The sequence below is a fragment of the Ylistrum balloti genome, unplaced genomic scaffold (assembly GCF_031769215.1).
Source record: "Ylistrum balloti isolate Yb309-2 unplaced genomic scaffold, AGI_CSIRO_Ybal_v1 Utg370010, whole genome shotgun sequence".
Taxonomy (NCBI): Eukaryota; Metazoa; Mollusca; class Bivalvia; order Pectinida; family Pectinidae; genus Ylistrum; species Ylistrum balloti.
Window position 1 is genome coordinate 574,911 of NW_026782083.1, and position 27,689 is coordinate 602,599.

Sequence of the window (27,689 nt, forward strand, 5' to 3'; positions counted from 1 at the left end):
TCAGTTTTGTGCAGATCTACATATTGGTATCCTTACTAAACAGAATTTTCATTATCAACAATTATGACGATCCTATTCATGCATATGGTTTTTGAGAAATGAATTCAAAATGTCTTATTCAATCCATTTCATGGCTGTATACAATCTTATAAAGATGTTTATGGTCAAACTTAAAATGTGGCATGCACAATTAATTGATGTGTCTAATTTGAAAATGGCCTTTGGCAGCCAGCATGAACATCAAGTGTGGTATGTAAATCTGGGACACATGAAACTTCCTCATTATGTTTCAAAAAAGTACTTCACTGGGACCCTTCCTCAAAATAACCCTGATTGTCCATAAGACAACCAACCAATCTTAAAACAAATCCTTGCTTTAAATCTTAACAAGAGGCCCATGGGCCACGGGTCATCTGACTTAAACTTTCATCAGGGAGAACGGTAATTTTTTCTACTTTGGATGAAGTCTTATTTAGAAGTTTTTTTTTGGACAGTGGGAGTTCAATCACAATGGTGAAACTTGAAATAGGTGTTGCACAGGAAAACCATGATTGTGCAATCATGTAACAAAAATGGCCTTCCTGGCCACCATGTAAAAGTTTTGATGAGGTCAAAAAGTAACAACACTGTTGGCTACTCTTTCTCAACATTCCCACAAATTTTTAGCTCAATGACACCAGTAGAGCAGGAGAAGAGATTTAAAGTATGTTTTCAAGATGACGGCCATCTTGGATTTCAGACTAACCTGAAAAATAACAGCACTTGGTCAGGAATGTCTCGGGATCATTTCAAACAAGTTGGAGCTCAATCCTACTGGTGAAACTTGAAATTAAGTTTGAAACGGGTGTTGTGAATTAAAAACCATGGCTGCGCAGTCATGTAACAAAATGGCCACTCTAGCTGCTGTGTCAAAGTTTTGACAAAGTTGAAAATTAACAACACTTTGTTGGCTACTTTTCCTTAACATTCCCACCAATTTTTAGCTCAGTTCAGTGGCACCGGTGGAGCTGGAAAAGAAGTTTAAAACATGTTTTTCAAGATGCTGGCCATGGTTGCCATCTTGGATTTCAGACATACTCGAAAAATAACAACACTTAGTCAGGACCATTTCAGGATCATTTCATGCAAGTTGGGGTTCAATCCCACGGGTTGAACTTTTGAAATTTAAAATGTCAAAAGTTTACAAATGGCGGACAACGACAGACAAATCACAATGGCTATTGAACTCTGGAACTCATTTTGAAAAAAAATTCCTGAAATCCATTAAGCTGTACAGTGTATACGACAAAACTGGACCTATTACATGTAGGTATCTACTTACTTTTAACTCTTAATTCTAAAAACCTCTCGACAGATCAAGTCTGATACCTTGGCACTACAGCTGGGCCTTTGCTTCTCTGGAAGTACCAAAGTTGAGGTATGTGACCTTGACAGTAAGCCATATGGTAGTCTGTCACAGAAATATGCTTACAAAACAAACTTACAGCTAGTGTTGCACCCATGCAACACTTGTCCCCTGCTGTTAATTAAAATTTTTTTTAAACAACATGGACCTTGATAGCGATGAACTGGAAGTCTGGAAGCAAAAACATGACAAAAAATGTCTATTTTCAATAACAGTGACCTTCCTAGTTGACATTTTGACCTCAAACATAATTCCACTCTCTATTACCTCATAACCTTACAAGTTTCAAGTAAATCCATCAATCCTTATTGAAGTTATCATCTGGAAACTACAATTTTACAAATAAATATATCTATTTTTAGCAACAGTAATTTTTTAAGTTGACCATTCAACCTCAAACTAAATCCCACTCTGTATTACCTCACAACCTTAAGTTAAATGAAATTTCATTAAAATCCATCTATCTTTTCTCAAGTTATCTGGACCCCTGCATCCTGGCGGACAGACGGAGAGACACACTTTAGTTCTTTCCAGTTTCACCAGCAGGGGGCAAATAAAAATAAGTTCTGTGGTTCTTCAGAATAAATGATTCAAAGTAAAATCCAAAGACAGATGTAAAACATCATGTAGGTCACAGAAAATTCCTATATACATCAACCTTAAACCAACAGAAGGAAACCTGCATGATAAGCATGCCAATGGAGAAGTCAAAAGACTACACTTATAATGTCAACACAGCTTTATTGACCTACCCAATACAACCGAAAGACATAAAACAAAGTACATAAATTGGAAGGATAACACAAAGAGGTGGAGGAGTCCAACGTTCTGTGGGTGGTGCTGGTTGGTAGATGTATCGATAGAGGAATCCAAAGGTGGATAATGGAGTTCTGATGACAGTTGGCCTAGCCATCCGAAACATGTCAACTAAAAAAATCTACATAGTCACAGAATCCCTGGCATTGATACTCCATCCTTTATCTACTTGTTAAAGTATGTAAATAAGATTTATTTCAAAATAATGTCACATCATGCAAATTTAAAACAAAATAAAAGACAATATCAAAAGCTAAATACTACACTACTAAATTAATTTTGTGAACATATTTTTTGTTATTCCAAAGAATCAATGCCTGAATATAATGCTTCTAATAGCAGTCAATGTGTAAACCTCACTGAAATATTTACATCTTATGATTATTAGTACAAAGTAAACACATTATCAACAACTTTCTTGTCTTAGATGGCATTCTCCTATGGACTGATATTTCATACATTTCAATACATTGGAAAACAACAATGCCATTTCGTGAAATACACTGTTCAAATTATTCTACATCATAATTTTGAGATAGTATTTTTTAAATTGTGTCTCCAACAACAAAATATTAAGCATAGAAGCTGAAATTGACTCGTTGCTAATCAACCTGAATATCCAAGTACATACAAACAATGTCACATTGTTGGACCTTGTACATATGTAGGTTGACAATTTGCTTTACTACACTAAGTGGCCATGAAATTGTGGTTCATGATAACTGTGGGACCTTTGGAGTATGTGCCTCTCAGAAGTGTGGTTAACAAATTCCAAATACTTTAAATACACAGACAATATTTTTTCTTCAGGTTTACATAATGTTACCTGTACACGTAATGTTACCTGTACATGTTATGTTACCTGTACATGATGTTATGTTACCTGTACATGTTATTATGTTACCTGTACAGGTAACGTTACCTGTACATGTTATGTTATCTGTACATGTAACGTTACCTGTACACAATAAGTGATCATAATCCACAGGATAATAAAAATGATTGAAAAATAAAATCATTTCCAATATTTGTTAAAACAAATGACATAAAACGTTTATTCTTGTTCCGTTTTTGTGAGTAAATTCATGTAAATTTTGAGATTCAGTTTCCAACATCAATCTAAGCTTCATTATAATGCTATACATATATTTACTGAGATTCTATTTAAAGATAAAAACACAGCATTGTATGCCTGTGACCTACAGTTGGTAAAAAATATACATCAACATACAGACCATTACCGAAAACTAGGTCAATGTAAACTACACAGAAGACAATGTGACAATGTAGGTAAACAATTTATTTGTGTACAACAAAAATATACACTGCTAAGTAACTGAGAACCATTCAATGATTTTTTGATTGTGAAACCTAACATAACACAAGTATATATTGATCTTATTTTCTTTCTACGAAAAACAGTTTTATACAACAAATGACTTGTACCAAGCACAACAATTGTTCTGTATATAAGAGTATGATGGAATAGAACAGTGTACAAACAATGGAAGAATTTATCAAATAAAACTGTTCACAAATGACACGACAATGGAAGTAGTTCAACATACAAAACACTGTTTTCAGCAACTATGTCCTTGTTTTGTATTCAGTACATTCCATAAACTAAATACTATTTTAGGGTATCTGCCACAAACATACTTCAAATCAGGCTTTACTGCTACTATGTCGAACAAACAAAACTTCTATCAAATGAAACTGCTGGAATAACAATATTTATAGTTTTCCAATGAAATAATTCATAATACTACCTTATATCCCCAATTATCTGAATACTGTAAATATATTTTTAGCATATACTGTCATCATCAGTTTCTTAAAGAACATATACAACCAAATTTTACTTTGAATATCAGTATTTTTTTACATTCATCTTTGGTAATCTTCAACATGAAACGTTTGATTACTGATTTTCTGTCAAGGGTATTTTCACCATTTTCACAGTGGCCAACAGTACAACTCATTTACCAGAACTGGAAAGTTAGGAAAAACTATACAAAAAAATCAGTACAAGCATAACACAATAAAATATAATCAAACATGTCACTAATATTCAAGCTTACTTTGAAGACAGAGCAAAATGTTAAATAATTTATTGTCATGAGGGTTTTATTTTTCGAAATTTTGTTGACACTTCACTATTCACAAATGTAATTGCTGAACAGGAACATCTAAAACTTTATGAATAATGTTTATAGATGTATGCATCTGTTCCTTCATCAGTAGATTCAACTCATGAAATTCCTCAGCAATATAAATAGTATTATGCCATTTTCTGCACAAGGCAAATATTGCAATAAACCCATTGAAAACAATGAGGGCATAAAGAAAGTTAATATCAAACATCACTAACATAGAACAGAAAATATCACAGGTCAGTGTTCAGAATACAACAATTTGCATAACAGTGTTGAAATACCTTAAATGGTCCTTGTCATCCTAAAACAATGTTGTTCTTTACTGGGACATTGTCATCTTAATGAGTGAAATAACTGATATTCAAAAGAGAAAATGAAAAATATAACCCACACATATGATGTCAATACAAGAGGCCCAGAGGGTCTGTGTCGCTCACCTGGATCTTTATGACCAACAGTACTATATCTGTGCATATGTTCCACGTTTAACACATTTGACCTCTGTGACCTTGAATATGGGTCAAGGTTATTTTTTTCACAAACTTTGTTGGGCTTCATCAAAGGAACCTTCCAGCCAGATATAATGATTCTAGGCCTTCCGGTATTTTGGAAGAAATCGTTTAAAGGTTTTAACACATTTGACCTCTGTGACCTTGAATATGGTTTAAGGTAATTTCTTTTCGCAAACTTAGGTTTCATCAAAGGAACCTCCAGCCATATACAATGATTCTAGGCCTCCCGGTATTTTAGAAGAAGTTGCTTAAAAGTTTTAACACATTTGACCTCTGTGACCTTGAATATGGGTCAAGGTCATTTCTTTTTGCAAACTTTGTTGAGCTTCATCAAAGGAACCTTCCAGCCAAATATAACTACGCCTCCCGCTATTTCAGAAAAAGTTGTTTAAATGAAAAGTTGACAGACACAGGATGGACAGACAGATGACGGACGCCACGCTATGGCATAACCTCACTTGGCCCTTTGGGCCAGGTGAGCTAAAAATGTTTAGAGATTTTTTGGTAGTGGTATTAAAACATAGAGGAGTCTTTCTACAACATATCATTAAAACATCTTTTAAAATCTTGATGTTGTACACCAATTTTGACAACCATAGGTCAAACTCCTAACAAAAAACAACCAATTGATGAGATCTTATAATTTCAATATCCTTCAACATCAAACACTGATGGACAAAACAAACCCTCGTTAATAAAAATAATGAGTTTACAAGGGTTTTCAGTAGAGCAGTATGGCTGCCAATAAGTGACAGCATATTAAACAAACTCAAAATATGAAACAATGTATTTCACAATAAATAGTTATAAATATTTAAATAGGAGTCGTTTTCAGGATTTCTAGATTAAATAATAAGTAGATTTTTAATCTAAATAAAGTTAACAACAAAGCAGTTTCAAAGAGTATCAGATCTGATAAAATCAACATAACTAACTCATACATGTATTATAAATGTCATGTTGATATTATAAATGTCATGTTGATATTATAAATGTCATATTATAAGTGTCATGTTGATATTATAAATGTCATGTTGATATTATAAATGTCATATTATAAGTGTCATGTTGATATTATAAGTTTCATGTTGATATTATAAATGTCATGTTGATATTATAAAAATCATCCTGATATTATAGACATCTTGTTGATATCAAAAAGATCGTGTTTATATTATCAACATCATGCTGATATATATAAACATCATGTTGATGTTACATATGCCACAGTAATGTTATATAAGTCAAGAGGATATCAAAAATGTCATGATGGTATCATAAATCATGTTGATATTATAAAGGTTAAGTTGATATTTTAATTTCATGCTTACATTATTAATGACATGTTGATATTATAAACATGTTGATATCACAAATCATAATGCCATGTCGGTATTGTAAACATCATGTTGATATTATCAATGTTGTGAAATGATAAATTTAATGTTGATGTTATAAATGCCATGTTTAAATAACAAACATGTTGCTATAATAATGTCATGTATTATAAATGTCATGTTGGTACTTATGATGTTTTTATTTGTTTTTTTGTGACAATTCATGAAAGAGTCATTATTTAATTGGTTATAAAGAGAATTCTTGCATAACCAATACATATTCAATATATCAATTTTCTGTTTGTAGAATGTTACCCAGTCTCCCAATATGGCAGATAATAAATAAGATATTTTTACTAAAATGGACAAAATCCAGGAGATAATGGGGACTGTTTATAACTATAAGGCTATAAACTGACTAGTTTTCCATTTGAATCAATAACTGATATTTTGATTAAAAATCTTGCAGACTCCTAAAATGTGTAGTGTATATTTTTTCTTCATTCATAAAAAAAAGTAAGGAGAAATCTGCTGGACATTGTATAATTCTTCTATTCAAACATGAAGAAACATCACATTTTACAGGCAGGACAATCAGCTGGTAAAATATTTTCACTAGTACATCTAATCAATGTAGTTACACGAGTTTTAAATTCTGATTCAAAAAGTAAGTTATCTAATATATTTTATGGGGTCACATGAATTTATTTCAATTCAGTTTGTTTTCAATAGATTTCATTTGTAATAAATGATCAAACAATATGTTATTTACCGAACATTTTCATAATGTACAAGAATATATTCTATTATCAATACACAGTACATCTAGTACTGAACATTCTGCATACTTTCTGTGTAAAAACATATAGAATAAGACTGAGGACAATAACTGATATTTCAGTTGGATACAGGATGGGTCTTCCTTTTCCTCACACTTGACTCTCCATCTTCATCCTCTTCATCCTTCTTATCTTCCAACAACACTTCCTCTATTTCTGTTTCATCTTCTTCTTTCTTTTCTTCACTCTTACCTTCGGATTTCTCTTCATTTCCATCTGTTTTTGCTTTCTCCTCATCATTGACTTCCTTTCCTGCAGTCAATGTTTCGACCTCTGGGGAGGAGCTCTTGGATTTCTCTCCCTTTGATTTGTCAATCACTTCATAGCTACTAATGTCTGGACTCGAGTCATTGGATTTGTTGTCCTTTTCCTAAGATTAGATAACGTAATAGAATTTAATTGAATCTAAAATAAGAAAGAGAGGATACCAATATAAAACTAGTTAAAACCAATATTTTTAAAAAAAATTCAATAAAATGCTTCTAAAATCTAATTTATTCATTTTGATGATAAAAGAAAAGTGCAAAACAAGTACTTCAAAAATTAATTTGTGGTTTTAACTACATTTATATAATCAGGTAAAGTAATTTTATCAAAATTACAATATGTTACGAGTCATCCCTAAAAAGACCATTTTAATGCTGTTGTTTCATAATGACCATAATCAATAAAATTACTACCACACAGCTTGCTGTGTCATGTGACTACACTTACCTTATCTTTTACCAAATGTGGCTCACTATCATCCTCAGCTGCAGATTCTACAACTTTGTTTGACACAGCATTCATGGCCTTGAGTATATTTGCCATCTGTGCCTCTGTCTCCTGTAGACGACGTTGCAAATCTTGCATCTGTACCTCACCTGATTACAAAAGATAAACATTCAACTCAGCAGGAAGTTAACTCAATAACATGTGACTGCTTTCTCTGGATCCAAGCTCTCATTTTTTATTAGGCATTGGTATGACTGTATAATATGAATTGCACTTGACTGTGTTTAATATATACCCAAAAGTCATTGAAAATATATGTAGTAAACAAAACCATGCTTATTGCTGACTTACTAATATTTTTGTCTTCTGCTTTATTTAGTACATCCTCAATGTTTGCCAGTTTTTCCTCAGGTGTTTCTCCATACATGTCAGTCAGGGGTGCTGTTGGCTCACTCCCTGGGTAGGTACCAACCCCATCCCTATATTGGCCTCCAACACCACCCCTGTATGCAAGGCCTCGTCTCTGTTGTTCTTCCAGTTGTCGACGGCGAATGTCTCCCTTCCCTTGCTTATTAAAAACCTGGTGTTTAAATGTGATAAGAATGACAACACACATATGGGATACCAACATTATTATTTTTTGTCTAGATATATATATACATAATGTACACACAAATCTTTAATTCATGTGGAAGAAGAGGACTTTCCAACCAGCCTATCCATTAACATACCATAATTAAAGCATTTCAAGCAATCTCTCAAGTTATGTGACCTAAACAGGTCAGAGTATTGAACTTTAAGAGCTGTATAATACATTTATTACATAATCCACCTTGAAATTAAGACCTTACACAGGTGAATTGATAATGGATACAGTACACACATGTGCCACTAACCAACTTTAATGATACAAAATTGCAACTTTTCTAAAAGAGACAGTGCTAATGCATACCAATGTTTAATAAGTAATCACTATAACTGAGAGTTAATATGTACAATAACTTACCTTGAAGAGAGTATAGATTAGGTAGACTACGATTCCCACTGCATACATTGGCAGAACCATTCCCATTATGCCTCCCCGTCCACCACTAGATTGTTTCTGTTTGTTCATTTCTGCTGAGGCTCTCATGCCAGGATGAGGACCAGGCTATCAAAACAAAATGCACATGCAGAAATTCATGAGTTTTTGGTGGCAGATTTCATTTCTGTTTCCTATGGAATATTTAGAAATACAAATGTAATTGTGTTTTTTAAGATTGCATTCCAATGACAATCAAGTACTTGAAATAATGAAGAAATCATAGGAATGTAATAGGAAGCTGTCACTGGGGCATATACTAGTGACCTCTACTTCAAGGCACATTAACACCAGTCCTGACTAGTATTTATGTGACCTGTTATCTCTACCCATTATATTACTATGTACTTGTCCAATGCTGTTAGAATGGTTACTTACCCGCATGTGTTGTTTGATGTCATCAGGACTGGGTCTACCAGGACCATGGCCACCAACTCCTCTGTGAGGTGGGAAATCTGGGTTAAAGTTATTTTCAGGTTAATATCATATCTTTTCCTTAAAGATTGTACTTTCAGAGCATACAAAGACACTGTGAACAGTGTAAATCTGTCAGAAGTACAAATTAAAAATTCCAGCAAACTGTCTAGCCAAATAAAAACTCCAGTGACTACCACTTCATTCCTTAACATCATCATCAGGCTGCAGAAATTTGAGAATGATCACTGTAAGCTCAATATATACCTCTAAGTAAGATTGACAACAGGATTTGAACATACATGTACAATCAACTATGAATGAAGGGCAATTTCAAAACTAAACAAACATTTATAACAAAATGCCCCTTTTCTAAATGACCATTTCATTCCTTTTAATGAAACTGAGCTCTTGTGCAACTATGCCCTAGTGGAGCTCTTCAAAGATAAGACTATTGGAACTGAACAGCCATTGGACCAAATTATCTTCTTTTCAATATGTATTACCCTTCATCTTTGGATAATCTGAAAACTGGAAGAAGTACTTCAATGGAGAAAAAGTCAAGAAATCAACCAGCTGGGTGAATAAGATTAGAGTTACCTCCCTTGTATGAACGTACCACAAACATCGCTATTGTGCACACTGTATCCTGCTTTTACTTGATTAGGATGTGCTAAAACTTCCTTCATACCAGAATACACATTCTTACATTCAAACTAAGAATATTTTGACAATGAAATTTATCTCATATCAGAAGTGAAATTTTTATATAAAACTTTACAATAGATTGTAAAAAAACATGGTAACTATCATATGTGAGACAACAACACAGTAAAGCTGACGAAAATTTGGTACAAAAAAGAAATCAGTACTTGAATTCAACTAACAGATTTATAAACACGGCATGATTCATACCCTTTTAAGAGCAGAATAGAGGAAAGTTCACTTGTGCCTGATGTGTCGCGAAAGATTAACTTCCTAAACCAGTAACATTATTTATTGAACTATTCACAAATTCTGTATTCTTTAAAAGTGAACAAGAATGAGACCTCCACTTTTCCCCTTTACATACATTTTCTTATTTCTTTACACCCCAACTTTACCATACCTATCTTTCTATAAAAATATTAACAAAGTTGGCAAACTTGTGCAAGATCCCCACTGCATTTATTTAATATAATAAAAATATGTTTAAATCAAAATAAACAATTCATTTTTTATGACAGCAGAGAGTTCCCTCCCTTCGTCTTTGCAAACCGATAACAGGTAAATATATGTTTATCAGGGATATATATATGCTATTTATATCAAAGAAAACAGTATGAAAAAGTATATTGGGTAACCTTGTATTGCAAAATTATTAAACTATCTAAATAAGCATATTTTCAGACAAATCTCGCTGTACTAATTAGCACCAAGTGCACTGTGTACACAAACGAACCTGGCTGATGTTTGACTGGTGGTTCTGGTGCCATCCCAAACGCCTTCAACACTAATGGGTGAAAAAAGCGAGGATATATCACAGTAAAACATCCCACAATTATAATGACGGATATAATCAACCGAACATTTGGCGTTCCGCCTGTTTGGCCGTCAGGATTCATCATTCTGCAGCTGCAGCTTCTCGTCGTTCAGAATGTCAACAGTGTCAAATCTCGTTTTAAGCGAGAGTTGAATTTCTGAAAAAGTTAACAAAAATTCCAATACATGCTTCAATGAAATAGACAGTCCATAAAAAATACATGATTATGTAGATGAATCATCAAACCTTCAGTAAAGATACACATCTCATGCATTAATTTACAGGAGAACAGAATTTAAGCAACGAGATTTGGCGAGAGATCAAATTCAAGATGGCGCTTACTTTGAAGGAACTTGCTTCTCTGCTAAGGTATAATACAGTTTTCATGCACATATCAGGTCATTGTGGAGAAAGAAAGTGATTGTTATGCCTGACGTATCAAGGATGCCCTTCAGTCTTTATTTTGACACAATACTGATTGATAAATGGGAATTATGATTAGGCGAGGCCAGTAAGGTGACCTGTTCTCTCTACTTTCACACGATCTCCTTCACAAGTCTTCAATCCGAAAGATGACAATTACTCAGGTTCGATATATCCAGGGAAGCATCTCGTCTCCTCTAGATTCTACCCTTGAAGTGGTTAATGGAACCAAATTAGTAGGGAAATGTATTGTTAAATACCTTGCCCCTTCTGGAGTTGAAAAAAGCAACACTATTCTCTAGGTGGTCATTTTAATAACTGACTAAAGCCAATAGAGGGAAATTCCCACTAGCTGAAGCTAATTAGCTGACCTGTACTCTAACGTTCTACAATTCTCAATCCTTCAAAAGTCTTCACCCTCAGAGATTATCACAATCCTAGTCATGACACTTGATCTGTAATAGGAAAGAGTAATAAAAAAGCAACCTGTCCTTCCTAGGGGTTTCAATTAATGACCCATCACTTTCTAGTCAAACACTCTACTACTTAACTAAAGGGAATATCCCACAAGCCAAGACTGGTAAGGCGACCTGTATTTTCAAGTTTTACATTGTCAGTACTCACCAGCTAGCATGCATATACATAATGTTTTATCAACTACATGATTTTATTAAGAAGACTATCTGCTGCCCCATGTTATATTTTGTTATGAATTGTCTTTTCCAGTGTATTATCTGAGGATGCAACCCAGACACAGTCATTTGAGGCTTTGGCATCAAGCTTCCATCACTACTTCACCAAACAGGACCATTTCAAAGTTGGATCAGCTTTGGTAATCTTGCTTGATAAAATAACAGTTCACGTCCGTACCAGTACTTTTAAAATGTGTTGCCAATAGGTATTATAGCTCTCAAAATCAGTTTGGAAAAAGCTGTGTTGGATATATGGTTGAAATTTTTAGCTATGGAAATCAGTTCATTGCAAATATGGGAAGCACTATTAGACTAGGATTAGGCCTTGTGTTCATTCGAAAAAAAATGTTCAATAAATAATTTGATACAAGAAAAAAGGATTTTTAACATCAATTTCTTTTCATGTTTATGCCTATTGTTGGCTATGTTATAGCTATATTCAGGGTTTTCCATAAGAGCCGGTCGCCGGCCAATTTGACCAGCTACTTTGATCATTTGGCCGCCTACACCAATCCAGTTTCGTAATAATGTTTCGTACATGACCACACATACACGGCAGGCCAGCCTCCTACTTTCACTACACAGCCTACTACTAACAAAATTATGGAAAACCCTGCTATATTGTATATATTATATTGTAATTAAATCTTTGATAAGTTTATATATAGTTTATTAGTCCTCTACCAGGAACCATACAGAGGGGGATGGGAAATATAGCAGTTTCACAATCCTTCCATCCTTTCACTATCTTATCTTGGCTCAACCTCCTACTTTACTGGTCATTATTTGGCCAGTTTTGTAGCATTCTGGAAATAGAAGATAAAAAGTTAAACGAACTGTTCATACAAAAACATCTCTTCAGGACCTGTCTTTATGATTTAAATAGAGCAAATATAGGAGGGGGATGTACAATAATGTAAGGATTTTTTGTCTTCAATTATAGGTAAAAATGTTGACTGTTTTAGGTGCTGTTATTACAAAACAGAGACTTGCTCCCTCACCCAACACAAAAGCTGGCTGCTATATTTCTGCTCTACGAGATGTACAGAACTGAACCTATAGCTGTCAATCCATTTGCAACTGTGTTCGTCCACTTACTGGTATGGAAACTAGCAAATAAGTTGTCTATTTGTGTTTAAGAACCAATATTTTGGCAAGGTACTGTCAGTCTGTTGTTGTTTTCAGAGAGAATGAAGATGAAAAAAGACATTATCAAAAATCAAATGTATAGACAAGATAGCAAAAATATAAAATAATATATAAATAATATGTCAGGATACTAATGGATTCTGTTTACATAAAATTAGTTTGTTTATATGTAGATTTTAGGTGTAGGTTTAGCATATTTATTTGGTAGAGACAAAAAAGAATGAAGTTTTTTCAACCTGTTACAAAGAAGATGGTCCAATTACTACAAAATTACTTCAGACTTCTTATTATAATAGACTGGTAAAATAGAATTTTTAAAATGTTTATTGTACATTCTAACAAATACTAGCCAAGTGATGTTTTTATGACCTGATATAGACAACCAATCAATTCTCTTTATGTTGGCCTATCTGTAGAACATTTATTGCATCTTTAGAACCCACCCACAGAGAATCAAGACGCTGGACAGTTTGACCTGCACTGGGCTATCCCAGCTATTTCACCATCAGAACGATATTTCTTGTCACAGCTCATCTCCAGTCCTACTAAAGAGGTTTGTATACCAAGATGAATTATTTTGTGAAAATAGATAGTTTAGTCCATATTGCTGTATAGTTGATGTGATTTCATAGAGGTAATATTTCATAATTGTTTTGGTTTGAACCAGTTCATTAGTATTATAGAGCAAATATTTCGAAGTTGTCTCTGTTTTAGCCAGCTGTTCATGGGTATTGAATTTTGTGCATCTAACAATGGTACTCATATATACAGATATATAGCATACATTCCCTGAGATTTACTATAGAATATTAACTGGGTATTTGATTTCATGCTTACTATAATGACAGAGGGTATTGTCCATTTATACAGTATCTTACAAATATAATGATCACACTTTTCATATCATGATGATTTTTTTTCAGTCTTAAAACAATTTATAGTTTAGTTTCAGCGTTACATCTAAATAGACAACACATGTGCCTTTATCACAGAGAAACAGCCTTTTGTCTTTGTTGTTGTTTAACTTTCTATGAAAGTAGTGTAGCCCTGATAAAATACTTGCGGCAATATACCACTCGGCTAGAGAGAACTTCTCTTTAGCTCGATTGGTTGAGCGTCAGACTAGTAAGCCAGGGATCCCGGGTTTAATTCCTGGCGGAGGCATTGAGATGAAAAATGACCTCTGTTACATTGGCACCCATATAGGGACCTGGGAATAATACTTAGCCATGCCCCATCAGCATGGCTGTAACCCCCCGAAACTCGAGGACGAGTAATTTCCTGGAGGAGGAGTATGTAGCTTGGTAAAATACTAGTCGCAATATACCACTCGGCTAGAGAGAACTTCTCTTTAGCTCGATTGGTTGAGCGTCAGACTAGTAAGCCAGGGGTCCCGGGTTCAATTCCTGGCGGAGGCATTGAGATGAAAAATTACCTCTGTTACAGTAGCATTGATGCTAACCTGTAAATTACTGTACACTTACCACATGTTTTTGATGTAACAGAAGTCTGTTTTGATCAGTATGGAGAATCACACCCCCTTTTGTAAGCCAATTAGACTAGAAGTACACTCACTCATATACATATATTGCTGAGTGTTAGAATACAAACCTATTAATTAATTGTCCTGTAATCACCTCCTGTCTCTCAAATAATAAGTGATGTTTAAGCTCCCTGTAATCTACCCATCCCCTGTCTCTTGAGTAAAAAGTGTGTGTGACCTCCTGTCATCAGCCCATCCCCTGTCTCAGAATAAAAAGTAATGTGTAAGCTCCTTGTAATAAGCCCATCCCCTGTCTCAGAATAAAAAGTAATGTGTAAGCTCCTTGTGATCAGCCCATCCCCTGTCCCTGAGAGTAATAAGTAATGTGTAAGCTCCTTGTGATCAGCCCATCCCCTGTCTCTGAGTAATAAGTAATGTGTAAGCTCCTTGTAATCAGCCCATCCACTGTCCCTGAGTAATAAGTAATGTGTAAGCTCCTTGTGATCAGCCCATCCCCTGTCTCTGAGTAATAAGTAATGTGTAAGCTCCTTGTGATCAGCCCATCCCCTGCCTCTGAGTAATAAGTAATGTGTAAGCTCCTTGTAATCAGCCCATCCCCTGTCTCTGAGTAATAAGTAATGTGTAAGCTCCTTGTAATCAGCCCATCCCCTGTCCCTGAGTAATAAGTAATGTGTAAGCTCCTTGTGATCAGCCCATCCCCTGTCCCTGAGTAATAAGTAATGTGTAAGTTCCTTGTGATCAGCCCATCCCCTGTCTCTGAGTAAAACGTTATGTGTAAGCTCCTTGTAATCAGCCCATCCCATGTCTCTGAGTAATAAGTAATGTGTAAGCCCATTGGACTTAGAGAAAGCTATAGAGTAATACAAATTTAATGGCAGGTAGACATGTCCTTTATTGTGAACAGCATACTTTATTCTAAAGAAAACACTTTCTTTTTTAATTTCAGATGTTCAAGAAAACTCCAACAAATATTATACAGATGGATGTATTAAATATGCAGGTAAACATGTTGAGTCTTTTATTTCCATAACGAAAAAGAGGAAACATTTCTTTTGATCATCCATATCAATTGAAAATGTATTTTTACATGAAAGATATCATGAGTGGTATAGATTTTTAAAATATGCTTTATATTTCTTCACTGCAAGTAGAAATTCACAAAGTTCAATGAAAATATGGTTGTATGTTGCCAATGTCATCCCCAAATTTGCAGATGTCCGAGACCAATATTATTATCCTCTTATTTAGTTACATTTCCTTTAATGGAGGATTATCACTAGATCTGCTGTATGTTTTCAATTTTCCTTTGTTAATGGATTATCACTTGATCTTCTGTATGTTGTGTAAAGCTTTTGTCCAGACATGGCCTAAAACAGAACCTATTTATGATTAAATCAAATGGCTTAACAGCCAGTCTATTGTTAGCACTGACTTGTCAATGAAGTTACCATTTATGATGATTAATGAGGGGCTAATTGATATACATACTTCTCAAATGAGGAAATTACTTCCATGAATTTACCTTTTAAAGCAATCATAAAATGTAGTGATGGAATCTTTATGTGCATCCATAAACTTTTAACATTTTATACTTCTTCTCAAAAATTCCTGAACCATTTCCAAGGAAATTTTGCAGAAAGCTAAGTCGAATAAAAAAAGTGAATTTTATGGTCCCCACCCCACAAGGGCCTGAGGGGCGGTGCCAAAATGGTCAAAATTAACCCCAAGGTCTCGGATTACCCCATGGTGAGGAGGTAAATTTTACTGTAGATTACATAGGAAAAAAATCCTTTTTTGAGCTTAACTTGTTTAATTTCCATTAGAAATAATTCAAACTTGGTTAGAACTCTGAGCAAAGGATGACAGCTTGATGGTATGCACATACTGATCCTGACTGAACCCCAGGGGCTGATGGGCTGGGCCAAAAGTGGTCAAATAGACTTAAATTTAAAAAACCTTCTCAACACTCAGGTATGGTAGAATCAAATGCTCTTCGTTGATGGAAGCGTTTTAAGGTGCTTTACCAATAGGGGTCTTACATTTCTCCTTGGGGAGGAATTTAACTGTAGTTTATTTTTGGAAATTTTTTTTTTTAGAAAAATTACATTTTTGTACATAACGTTATTTATTTCCTATTGAAAATAACATGTTAGAATTATTAGTATAGGGTGACAGTTTTTATGTTATGTACTAGGTAACTAGGCCTCTTGTTCAAATTGAACACATTCTGACTACTATTTTTATTCATTTGGTATTTTGTAAGTGTTTTGCTTATTTTCCGTATTGGGTGACATTTTTTGTTTTATGATTAGGATTCAGTGATTTTTCAGTTAACATCTCATAGTATGTTGTCACCTATGATTGAGGTTTTTGTTGTAGAATTTTGATGTAAGTGGATTACAGTTGGCATTAGCTGAGCGACAGTCTGAGATGCCTGCCCAGAGTAAATCAGCCATGCCATGTGTGGTACCTGATCCAGACAATAAACCAACAAGGTAAAGAACTTTTACCTGATGTATTTGTCATACTGTACCTTGAACAAAACTCCTGTTGTGACAAATTATTATTTTGACTTTGACCTGTTTGGTAAGCCTGATGTGGATGGTGAGTTATAACTACATCATTATCATTCCCTGGGAAACACATTTGCAAGGGATATTAATTTGGACTCCATCTGTCCGTCCATCCATCCTTTCGTATGTCCAAGGGTTTTTCTGGACTTTTAATTTCAAAATCATTCAACTCAACTTCATGAAACTTGCTATATATATTAAGTTAGTGCCCTAGGTGTGCTTTTTGCGATGTCAATATTTCATTTTTTCCATATTTTTTGTGTTACCATGGAAACATAGCGAAAAACACAAAATTATTGTTTACTTTCCTTTCGAGGCTACAACTTCAAAACCGTTCCACACATCTCAACAAAACTTTCTATATATATTAAGTTAGTGCCCTAGGTGTGCTTTTTGCGATGTCAACATTTCATTTTTTTCATATTTTTTGTGTTACCATGGAAAAATAGTGAAAAACACAAAATTATTGTTTACTTTCCCTTCGAGGCTACAACTTCAAAACCGTTCCACTCATCTCAACAAAACTTTCTATATATATTAAGTTAGTGCCCTAGGTTTGCTTTTTGCTAGGAAGACATTTCATTTTTTTTATATTTTTTGTGTTACCATAGAAGCATAATAAAAAAACACAATATTAGTGTTAACTTTCCTTTCAGGGAAACAACTTTGAAACCATTCCACTCAACTCCACAAATTTTTTTTTCGTATATTAGGTTAGTGCCTAGTTGTGCCTTTATTTATTGAAAACATTTTGTTATTTATCTTTTTTCATTTACTTTCAAATTTTCCAATTTCTTGTTACTTCTTGTATTGCTCCAGAGCTAAAGAGCTCTACATAAATTGTTCATGGACAATACCAAGCTCTTTTTAAATATCAGCAGTCAAACACACAGGAGCTACATCAACATCAAAACTCTTACTTTAAGGTTGAAATTTAATTCATACATATATATATAAAATGTTGAAGTTGAGGAGATGTAAGGAAATTAAATTGATAATTGACAAAAGGAGACATTACACTTTGCACTAGTGCTTTCACTGTGTTTAGATCGTCAGGTAATAGTAGCGGTACATAATTAAGTGACGTCACAAATTGTTATACGGGTATATATATATCATATTTGGGATTTACACCAACAGCTGGGTGTGGGGGATAATGCCAAACTTTGAAGCCATTTGTTTCAGTATTTTTTGAGGCCCAGTTTTGAGCTGTTGGGTAAGCCAGGTGTTGATGGTGGGATGTTCAGTAAGTGTATGTCAGTATTTTGTTGAGGTATGGTTTGACTGACTTGGTAAGATTGGTGTTGATGGTGGGACATTCAGTAAGTGTATGTCAGTATTTTGTTGAGTTATAGTTTTGACTGACTTGGTAAGACTGGTGTTGATGGTGGGACATTCAGTAAGTGTATGCCAGTATTTTGTTGAGGTATGGTATGACTGACTTGGTAAGACTGGTGTTGATGGTGGGACATTCAGTAAGTGTATGCCAGTATTTTGTTATAGTTTTTTGACTGACTTGGTAAGACTGGTGTTGATGGTGGGGTATGACGACATCAGCATTACAGTATTTTTTTGGGTTTCAGTTTTGACCAGTTTGGAAAGCCTGGTGTTATCAATCCAGATGTACAGAGACAAACTATAGAAGCCTTACTAACTGGTCTCCGGCCTCCTGTTGAAAACTGTATGATGCCAGAGTTCATCAGACTGGCACCACCACTACATGTGGCTGAAGATGAGGTGAGTCTAACATTATTGAAATCTTAGATTGTGTATTTTGTAAATGGAGAAAATTTTCAAGTCAGTTTGACTTCTGCCTGTTTCAACCGGTCACCAATAAGAAAAAAGTATTCAAGTGTAAATTTGATATAGTTTTAATATTTGAGGATGAAGTTATCACCAAGCAATATATGAGCAGTTTTATTCGCAAGCAAAAATAACCTACATGGTTCCTTTATCAGTGTATGCTTTATTGTACTTTATGTTAAAGTTAGAATAAGCAGAATAATCTAGGTAAAAATCTAAAGAAAATAAAGATTTCCATTAAAAAACATTTTCAGTTTAAATATGCATTGGAGGGAAAATAAATTGCATGTGGTATTTCATTTACATAATGAAATATGTAAATGAATATGAATGATAAATGATCACTTCATCAAACAGTAAGCACTTTTCTTCATAGTTATTTAGGAGTCTCAATATTTAAAACGGCAGGAATATAGATATGAACATAGATATTTAATAATTTCACTGGAATATTTGTCACCGGTTTTGTAACTTTTTAATAATAGCCATGATGGTTCATCTGTCCGTCCATCCATCCGTCTGTATGTCTGAGGGCTTTTCTGGACTTAAACTTCAAGAATGTTCAACTCAACTTCGTGAAACTTGCTATATATTTTATGTTAATGCCCTAGTTGTGCCTTTTGCTATTGACGATATTTCATTTTTTGAAATATTTTTTGTGTTTCCATGGAAACATAGCCAAAAAACTCTTTATTATTGTTTACTTTTCTTTCCAGGCTACACCTTCAAAACCGTTCCACTCATCTCAACAAAACTTTCTATATATATTAAGTTAGTGCCCTAGGTGTGCTTTTTGCTATTAATGACATTTCATTTTTTACCGGTTTTGTAACTTTTTAATAATAGCCATGATGATTCATCTTGTCTTGCACCATTCCACTTGCTTATACTTTAAACATTCTTAACTGCCACAAGTGGGATTCAGCTGAAATGCTGATTGAAATGGTCCTTACCAAATGTATCTTGAAAAACATATTTTAAAAATTTTTATCAAGTTGCACTTGTGTGATTTGAGCTGAAATTTTGTAGTAGTATTGTTTCCTTGTTTGCCTTCACTGCAAAAATAAAATATTGTGAACTGTTTCAATTATTTAACAATTGCTCTCACTACAACTGTTGCTGTTACAGACTAATACTACTACAGCTGTTATATTAAGGACTTAATTGTCAGCTGACTGTTACGGTCAATGGACCTCTTGTTATGTGAACCTCCAGCTGAAGGAAGTATATACCTAACCATGCTACATCCTTGTTTTTCATTTTCTGAAATCTTAATGTCATAGTTACAAGTTTTATAAACATTTTGTCTATGTAAACAAGATGTAATATCTGTAAAATCTATTTCAGTTGTGTTGGTTAAATCCTGTAGAGGGAGACTACAACATCGCTTGGGATACAACAATGTGTGTCAGCAGTTCTGCTGGCTTTGAGGTCAAGAGACTGATGTCCAAGGCTTTCAAGGGCCCTCTTGTCCTTTCACAACAGCAGCAGCTCCTAGGGGAACTGGAGAAAGACCCTAAATTGGTGTATCACATAGGTCTTACCCCTGCAAAGGTAGCTATATTAGACCATATGAAAATCTCTTCAAGAAAAGAATGGTTTTTGTTTTGATATATATATAACATAAACTTTATTTATATTACAACAATTGCAAAACAAGTTATTTCAACTTATACTAATCACTCTTGATGGCCCGGATGTAAATGCACTAGGGGTCTTATTATCCAGAGTAACCTGGGAAAACCCACATGGTTGGGCATGTGACCCCTTATCTTTTCTTGTCTATTCCGGGGATCAAACCCCGGACGGCTATGTAAATGGCGGGTACATTACCACTGCACCATCCAACCTCCTGTGATTCATGTTTTGATTCCATGTTAATCACAATCTTTTGCACCCTTCATATTTCATGATGGTAATCCTGAATTTGTGACTGTAAAAAAATAAAAATTCAAAGATCCTTTTGTTTGACTGAATCAAATAAATTAAAAGAGTTCTATTTAGAGTCAGAGTTTTAAAAATTGTCTAATATCAGTACAAATGGTTTTTGAAAGATAGTAGTGACATAGTTGTATAATTATCCTCTGTTTGTTTTACAGCTGCCAGATTTGGTGGAGAAGAACCCCCTTGTAGCTATAGAAGTTTTATTAAGGCTGATGCAGTCCAATCAAATAACAGAGTAAGTCACTAAAAGATTTGATAGAGCTAGCAGATATCTGACTAGGATCAAATGTCATGTTAAACATTGATACAGAGCTAGCAGATATCTGACTAGGATCAAATGTCATGTTAAACATTGATACAGAGCTAGCAGGTATCTGACTAGGATCAAATGTCATGTTAAACATTGATACAGAGATGGCAGGTATCTGACTAGGATCAAATATCATGTTAAACATTGATACAGAGCTAGCAGGTATCTGACTAGGATCAAATGTCATGTTAAACATTGATACAGAGCTAGCAGGTATCTGACTAGGATCAAATGTCATGTAGGATCAAATGTCATGTTAAACATTGATACAGAGCTAGCAGATATCTGACTAGGATCAAATGTCATGTTAAACATTGATACAGAGCTAGCAGATATCTGACTAGGATCAAATGTCATGTTAAACATTGATACAGAGCTAGTAGATATCTGACTAGGATCAAATTTCATGTTAAACATTGATACAGAGATGACAAATACCTTGCAAGGTTAAGCAATGATACAGATATGAATATCAGGGTAGAAAGTCATACAAATATTTTAAAATTTCAGTTTCATTAGTGATATATATCAGGAAGGTGGTTAACATGTATCATATTTTGCCATTAAGGTATTTCTCAGTGCTGGTGAATATGGAGATGTCTCTTCATTCCATGGAGGTTGTCAACCGACTCACTACAGTAAGTCAATTTGTCTATGCCACAGTTAATTGTTGTAGAAATTGAAAGCAATTTTCATCAATCTGTTCAGCTGTTCTTGTTTTGAAATAAGTTCTCTGCTCAAGGCCTGAATATTCATTTCTCATTTTAGTTTTTAATTAATGCTGATTGTGACCTGTGAGATTAAGTTTGTTCATGTATTTTCTGTATCTTGTAAACAGTAAACACTGCATTGAATGATATAGCTAAAGACTTAATGCCGACAAGCAAATTTTTATGTCACCTGTTGACCTATTGCGATTGCATTTTTTCTGTCGTCATGCATCATCCATCATAAACAATTTACATTTTTGACTTCTTCTCAATAACCTGGAAGGCCCAGAGCTCTATCATAGAATTATAATCTTTTAAAACACTATCAATACATGTTAATCACCTGTTAAGAAATCACAGGTTTTATTTTGATCTTCATAACTTTGGAATTTGATGAAGAAACCAGCCCGTAAAAAGCACATTTCTGTTTGTATATTGGCGGAAGTTAGTGTTAACATATCCCTACAGGTTGCTAAAAACAACATTCAGCTCGGGTGACTGTTCAGTCTTATAGACCTCGTTTTTTCACCCCTGTTTTGCAACATCAAAAATATTTGCTTTGCATTGTTTGAGTGCAGAAGTGCCCATTGTGTAATAATATGATTGTGCTATTCACAATACTCAACACTTGGCTTGTTGTAGATAAGATAGAGATAGCATTGTCTTCTTGTTATGATATTGTATTATATATACATGTATACAACATTTTTGTTGTAGGCAGTAGAGCTTCCATCTGAGTTTATCCATCTATATATCTCTAACTGTATATCAACGTGTGAGACGATACGTGATCGGTACCTACAGAATAGACTTGTCCGCCTTGTCTGTGTCTTCTTACAGTCACTCATCAGAAACAAAATCATTGATGTCAAGGTATTGAAACTCTCTTCCCATCCTCGTAGTTATATTTCTATGTTTCTGTGGTTTTATCACAAGACCAATCTATTATATTGAATCCACAAATGACAGTGTAGTGACACACAAATACATTTAAAATTGTACTTGAAAAAGAGTCTTTTACACTGTATATTGAGAAACTTTCACCTCAATTCAACTTTCCTCTTTTCGTCATCAAGGCAAAAATGTTGTCTGAAGTTTTAAGTTAAGGATTGAATTCATATTGTTATGCCTTTAGATGAATTCAACCTAGGGTGAAGAGAAGGGTGAAAAGAACCCTGGGTGAATGTTTCCACATATATAATATATAATGAGTAAACATCATTGTAACACAAATAACAAGATATTTAGTTGTAAAATGATACTTTTTATACATCATTGACAGGTTCTAAAGTTGACATTAATTCAGCATGCATTGAAAAGAAATAGTATTTGATGGTGTGTATGTTATTTCTGAAATATCGCTAAATTTGAAGTGTTATGCATCTGAATATTAGCCCAACATCATGAGGTGGTGGGCTATTCAAATTGTCATACATCTGTGGCCAGTCGTCCGTCATCCGTCTATCCAAAAACAATTTCTATTATTGCTATTTCTTGGGTGGATCTTGGATGGATCTTTCTTCAATTTCATATGTAGGTTCCCCTTGATCCCTAGTTGTGTTCATTTGATTTTGGGACTGATCAGAAAAACAAAAAGACTGACAGGCAGCCGTCCTTGATTTTGTCAGTGAAGTTTGTTTTTCACTATGTTTTGAAAAGTGGTTTATGGATATCTCTCCAATTTCATATGAAAGTTGCCCTTGGTCTCTCGTTGTGTCGGTCTAATTTTGGGACAGGTCAGAGAAACAAAATGGAGGAGAGGTGGCAATCTTGGATTTTGACTTTGCAAGTTTGTTATCAATATTCCTTGAGAAAGTACAGGATAGATCTTTCTTAAATTTCATATGTAGGTTCCCCATGGTACCTTGTTGTGCCCATTTGATTTTGGGTTATTCAGAAAAAAACAAAATTGCTGTCTAGGATTTTGACTTTGAAAGTTTGTTGTCTCAAATTGAATGACTAGGTTCCTCTTGGTCCCTGTTTGTGCCTGTTTGATTTTGGTACTGATCAGAAAAACAAAATGGTAGACAAGCAGCCATCTTGGATTTCGCCTAGTATAGGTTGTTATCCCTATTTCTAAAGGAGTACTGAATGGATCTCACTCAAATTTCATACATATGTTCCCTTTTGTCTCTACTTGGGACTGATTTGTGGAAACAAATTGGCTTCCAGGCGACCATTTTGGATTTTGCAGTTGAAGATTATCTTTGGCTGTTTGTGCAAAGAATTGTTCAAATTTCTTATCATTAAGAGCAAAAACAGAGAAGAGAAAAAAAGGGAAAAGGTCCGATTTTCAAAGAGCAAATAAAGATTAAACAATAGTGTGCACCAGGATCCCTCTGGGATCTCTTGTTTTAATTTTTAATTTAAGAGTGGATCTTAACATTCAGTGTTTTAATTTTCAGGATATATTCATCGAAGTGCAGGCATTTTGTATAGAGTTTAGTAGAATTCGTGAAGCAGCTGGACTGTTTAGACTGTTAAAGTCTCTGGACACAGTGGACGCCTCACAGTTACCACAGGCTCCTATCAAATAGTGAATGTCTTGTGGAGTTATTTGAAGTGCTAACTTGAAACAGACTGCATAGGAAATTGCAATCCACACAAATATTCCTGGATATGCTTTGTTTGTTGAGGAACACAATTGTGTGAGAGATGGAGAAAAAGTCTGGCCATTGTATTCCTAAGTATACACTGCCAGCGGGAAACTGAAGGAATAGTCAGCATTCGTATGTTGTGTTTGTACTGAGGAAGATGGGTGTGCTGAAGAACTGATGGTATATGAGTTAACAGAAAAAAATGACACCATTTAAAGATAGACCAAAGTAGTGTTCAAGTCATTGTTTCAGAATAAACTTATACATTTGGAAGCTGAAGTTGTGAAAAATCCACTTTGCAGACAAAAGCTTTTGAAGCTGGACTGAAACAAGCTCCATATCATATTGTTACGAAACGAGCATATTGTCTTACAAACAGGAAAGGAGACAATCACTGAGATACATTACTTACAGAATCTATTTACAGTATACACTTAATACTACAAAACTTAACAAGTATTTACACAATACTATGCACACTAAATTATCATACAACAGTTCATTAACAGATCTTCAGCAATATCTATGGTCAGGCAGTACCACAGGTCACTGTCCAACTACGTATTTACGAAGTATCTTTGGAAGATATGCTTACCACAGCTAGTAACCTGCAGAAGATATTCAGTGTCAATATTTTCCTCAACATAAAACGTACTTTAAGGTTCCTTAAAGAATCTTGACATCAAAGTTTTGCAAAGAAAATCTTACACGTACGCTAATACAGATCACCAATAGCAGTGTGATCATATGGTTCTCTCCACAGAGGAGTATTTGGCATAATTAACCAGATTGCTGATGAGAGGGGAATTATCATACAGATGGGTATGTGCTGGGTTCAGACAACAAAAGACAAAATTGTACCCAAAAATCACTTGAAATGCCTAAATTAAGTCTAATTTTTCAGTAATAATGACTAGGTATATTACATCATTTTATCAATAAAATGTCATTATAATTAAGATCAAACTTTAAAAATATTTTCTTAAAAACATGGGTCAAGGACCCTTTATATTGAGAACATTCCAGCGAGGTGAGGAATACATGTACATGAATTTCAAAACTGTATATGCTAGTCTAGCCTACTTATTATGATTGATATATTACCAACTGTTTATCAAATATTATCTTCAGGCATTTTGATATTAGACTCAACATTTGCCATCAATAGCACACCTGTATGTAAACAAGGACAACAGCTCACAGGTACACCTCATATATGGTGCATCTACATTGATATTTACAGTACGGACAGTTTAGTTACCGTTATCAGGCATTAATATACAAAAATATCCTACAGTTATATTCAACACTGACCACAAGCTGCATTTTGTGTTCTGGTAAAAATATACACTATCTGTCAAATGTGTTCACCTCTGACCAAATCTCGATAGATCACGCATGCAGGTGCATTATTTAAAATTAGCTGATGGCGATAAATTAAAAATACTATTCTTATTATATGTACATTACTTGCATTGTATATTTTGGTCTGAAGGCTATGTCACACATATACAGAGAAAACTTAGGGTATGAAACGTTTTCATTATGTTGATCAGATAATGGCCAGTGAGCTGAGGACCCTGTCTTTGTTATACTCAATACAATGCAGGTTAAAGAAGTAGAAAGCAGTATACTTGAATTACAGACCTGTACACGTTTGCTGTTCCATCTCAAATGCAAACAGTACAAAAATGTTCAAAAATGATATGCAAACGGTATGGTAGAATAATGGAAATGTTACGACAGTGCTATGGATAACTTGGGAAAATAAACTGGTTTTTTAAAAAATCAGAAAGTCTTTTTGATCCTAAGGGAAATGCCGATTCCCACGCTGCAATGTACTTCAGTTTTGTTATTAAATTAAACCTGAGCAGCATCTCGAACATACATGTAAATGATGTATGGAAAAGGTTTACCGTAACTTGTACATGTTGGTTGTCAAATTTTAACCACAGACTTATGAGTTAACAGTTATTTTTATAATTGACTTTGTGAAGCGAGCCTTAACAGAATTGACAAATATACAATGTAGCAGACAAACAAATGTGTTGATGTAATTAGATATATTACAAATGTTGATATCAAATGTACACTACATTGCCATTGAATATATCTCCAAAACATTAAAAATATTGACATTTATTTTGTGTGTAGAAAGATTTTGTCTTATCATTTCATGATATGAAATGTATGATTTGTAAAATTTTCAACTGTATGGTGGGAAAAACGGACAACAGGCAACACAGTATGACATAAGCTCACCAGTCCTTGGACCAGATGAGCTAATAAACGGTGGATTAATCAAGTTAGTATCAATGGAATATCTTTGGGCCCCTCCAGGGACAGGGCCCAAAAGGGAAGTAGAGCATTTTTAAAAAAAAAGATGTTCTTCTTTAGGAATGCATGGACTCTGTGATTCTTTGGTAAAGGGGAATAAATTAGGTATAAACAGTGCATCTGATCTGCACGGGATAGAGAGGAGGGGCCCAATAGGGGAAATAGACGTAAATCTTTTTATATGCTTTTCATTTAGTTCAGATGAAGCAATTTCAAGGAATTAAAACAGTGATACAGGCCTTGTGAGCCTCTTGTACAAAATTATTCCTTCATCAAAGGATGTTTGGTATTAAATTGGGACAAGAAGAGGAACGGTTTTAAAGAATTTGGAACTAGACATTCATTTAATATCAAATTATTTCCTTCTCTTCCAAAGGATGCTTCCGACCATTTGGTCAAAATCTGCTCTGTCGTTCATGACTATTCCAATGGCATAAGCTCGCCGGCCGGTCATTCAGATCAGGTAAACTATCAAAAAAATATTAAAATCTAGATAGGCAGATGCACCAACCCCATAATTCAATAAAGTTCGAATTTTGTTATATATCTGGTCATTCACCAAGACGCCCTGGGCCATGATATTGAATCAGTAACATATTGGTATTAGTGACTGCAGGACGTCTGATAGTTTCTCTTTGTAAAATCGGAAAATAATACAGAAACCAATTATGAAAAGAGAATTGTATTCTACCTTAATTAATAGTGGAAACATTCAATGATGTTTTATTACAATCTTGACAACTCTATGAATGCAGTTTGGTTGTTCCTAGGTCATAAAAATATTGTGATGATGCATCCAATTCAACGTGAAAGACCTCACGTGAAAGTGCTTCCAACTCATTGTGAAATAA

General features: G+C 34.4%; 2 protein-coding genes across 2 annotated transcripts; one reads left to right on the plus strand and one right to left on the minus strand.

The window, feature by feature from the left end:
- Positions 1-5,910: 5,910 nt before the first annotated feature.
- On the minus strand, positions 5,911-10,888 carry LOC132548387 (resistance to inhibitors of cholinesterase protein 3-like). Its single transcript, XM_060212251.1, has 6 exons — positions 10,716-10,888; positions 9,239-9,315; positions 8,786-8,929; positions 8,131-8,359; positions 7,780-7,928; positions 5,911-7,435 (listed from the first exon to the last, which is right to left on the minus strand). Exons 1-6 carry the CDS (start codon positions 10,879-10,881, stop codon positions 7,124-7,126), a joined length of 1,077 nt encoding a protein of 358 aa, XP_060068234.1. The 5' UTR covers positions 10,882-10,888; the 3' UTR covers positions 5,911-7,123.
- A 215-nt stretch (positions 10,889-11,103) lies between these two features.
- Positions 11,104-26,643, plus strand: LOC132548362 (CCR4-NOT transcription complex subunit 11-like). The gene is made up of 12 exons (XM_060212222.1): positions 11,104-11,165; positions 11,946-12,051; positions 12,877-13,011; positions 13,497-13,613; positions 15,511-15,564; positions 16,944-17,059; positions 18,721-18,874; positions 20,288-20,494; positions 21,040-21,119; positions 21,763-21,832; positions 22,622-22,777; positions 24,310-26,643. Exons 1-12 carry the CDS (start codon positions 11,128-11,130, stop codon positions 24,439-24,441), a joined length of 1,365 nt encoding a protein of 454 aa, XP_060068205.1. The 5' UTR covers positions 11,104-11,127; the 3' UTR covers positions 24,442-26,643.
- The last annotated feature ends 1,046 nt before the right edge of the window (positions 26,644-27,689 follow it).

Excerpts from the sequence above, each read along its gene's own strand:
- LOC132548387 (XM_060212251.1), bottom strand. The coding sequence starts at position 10,881 with ATGATGAATCCTGACGGCCAAACAGGCGGAACGCCAAATGTTCGGTTG. Across the intron at positions 8,930-9,238 it reads ACATCAAACAACACATGCGG|CCTGGTCCTCATCCTGGCAT; the intron begins GTAAGTAACCAT and ends TTGTTTTGATAG. Across the intron at positions 8,360-8,785 it reads TAATCTATACTCTCTTCAAG|GTTTTTAATAAGCAAGGGAA; the intron begins GTAAGTTATTGT and ends TTTAAACACCAG.
- LOC132548362 (XM_060212222.1), top strand. The coding sequence starts at position 11,128 with ATGGCGCTTACTTTGAAGGAACTTGCTTCTCTGCTAAG. Across the intron at positions 11,166-11,945 it reads GAACTTGCTTCTCTGCTAAG|TGTATTATCTGAGGATGCAA; the intron begins GTATAATACAGT and ends TGTCTTTTCCAG. Across the intron at positions 21,833-22,621 it reads TTGTCAACCGACTCACTACA|GCAGTAGAGCTTCCATCTGA; the intron begins GTAAGTCAATTT and ends TTTTTGTTGTAG.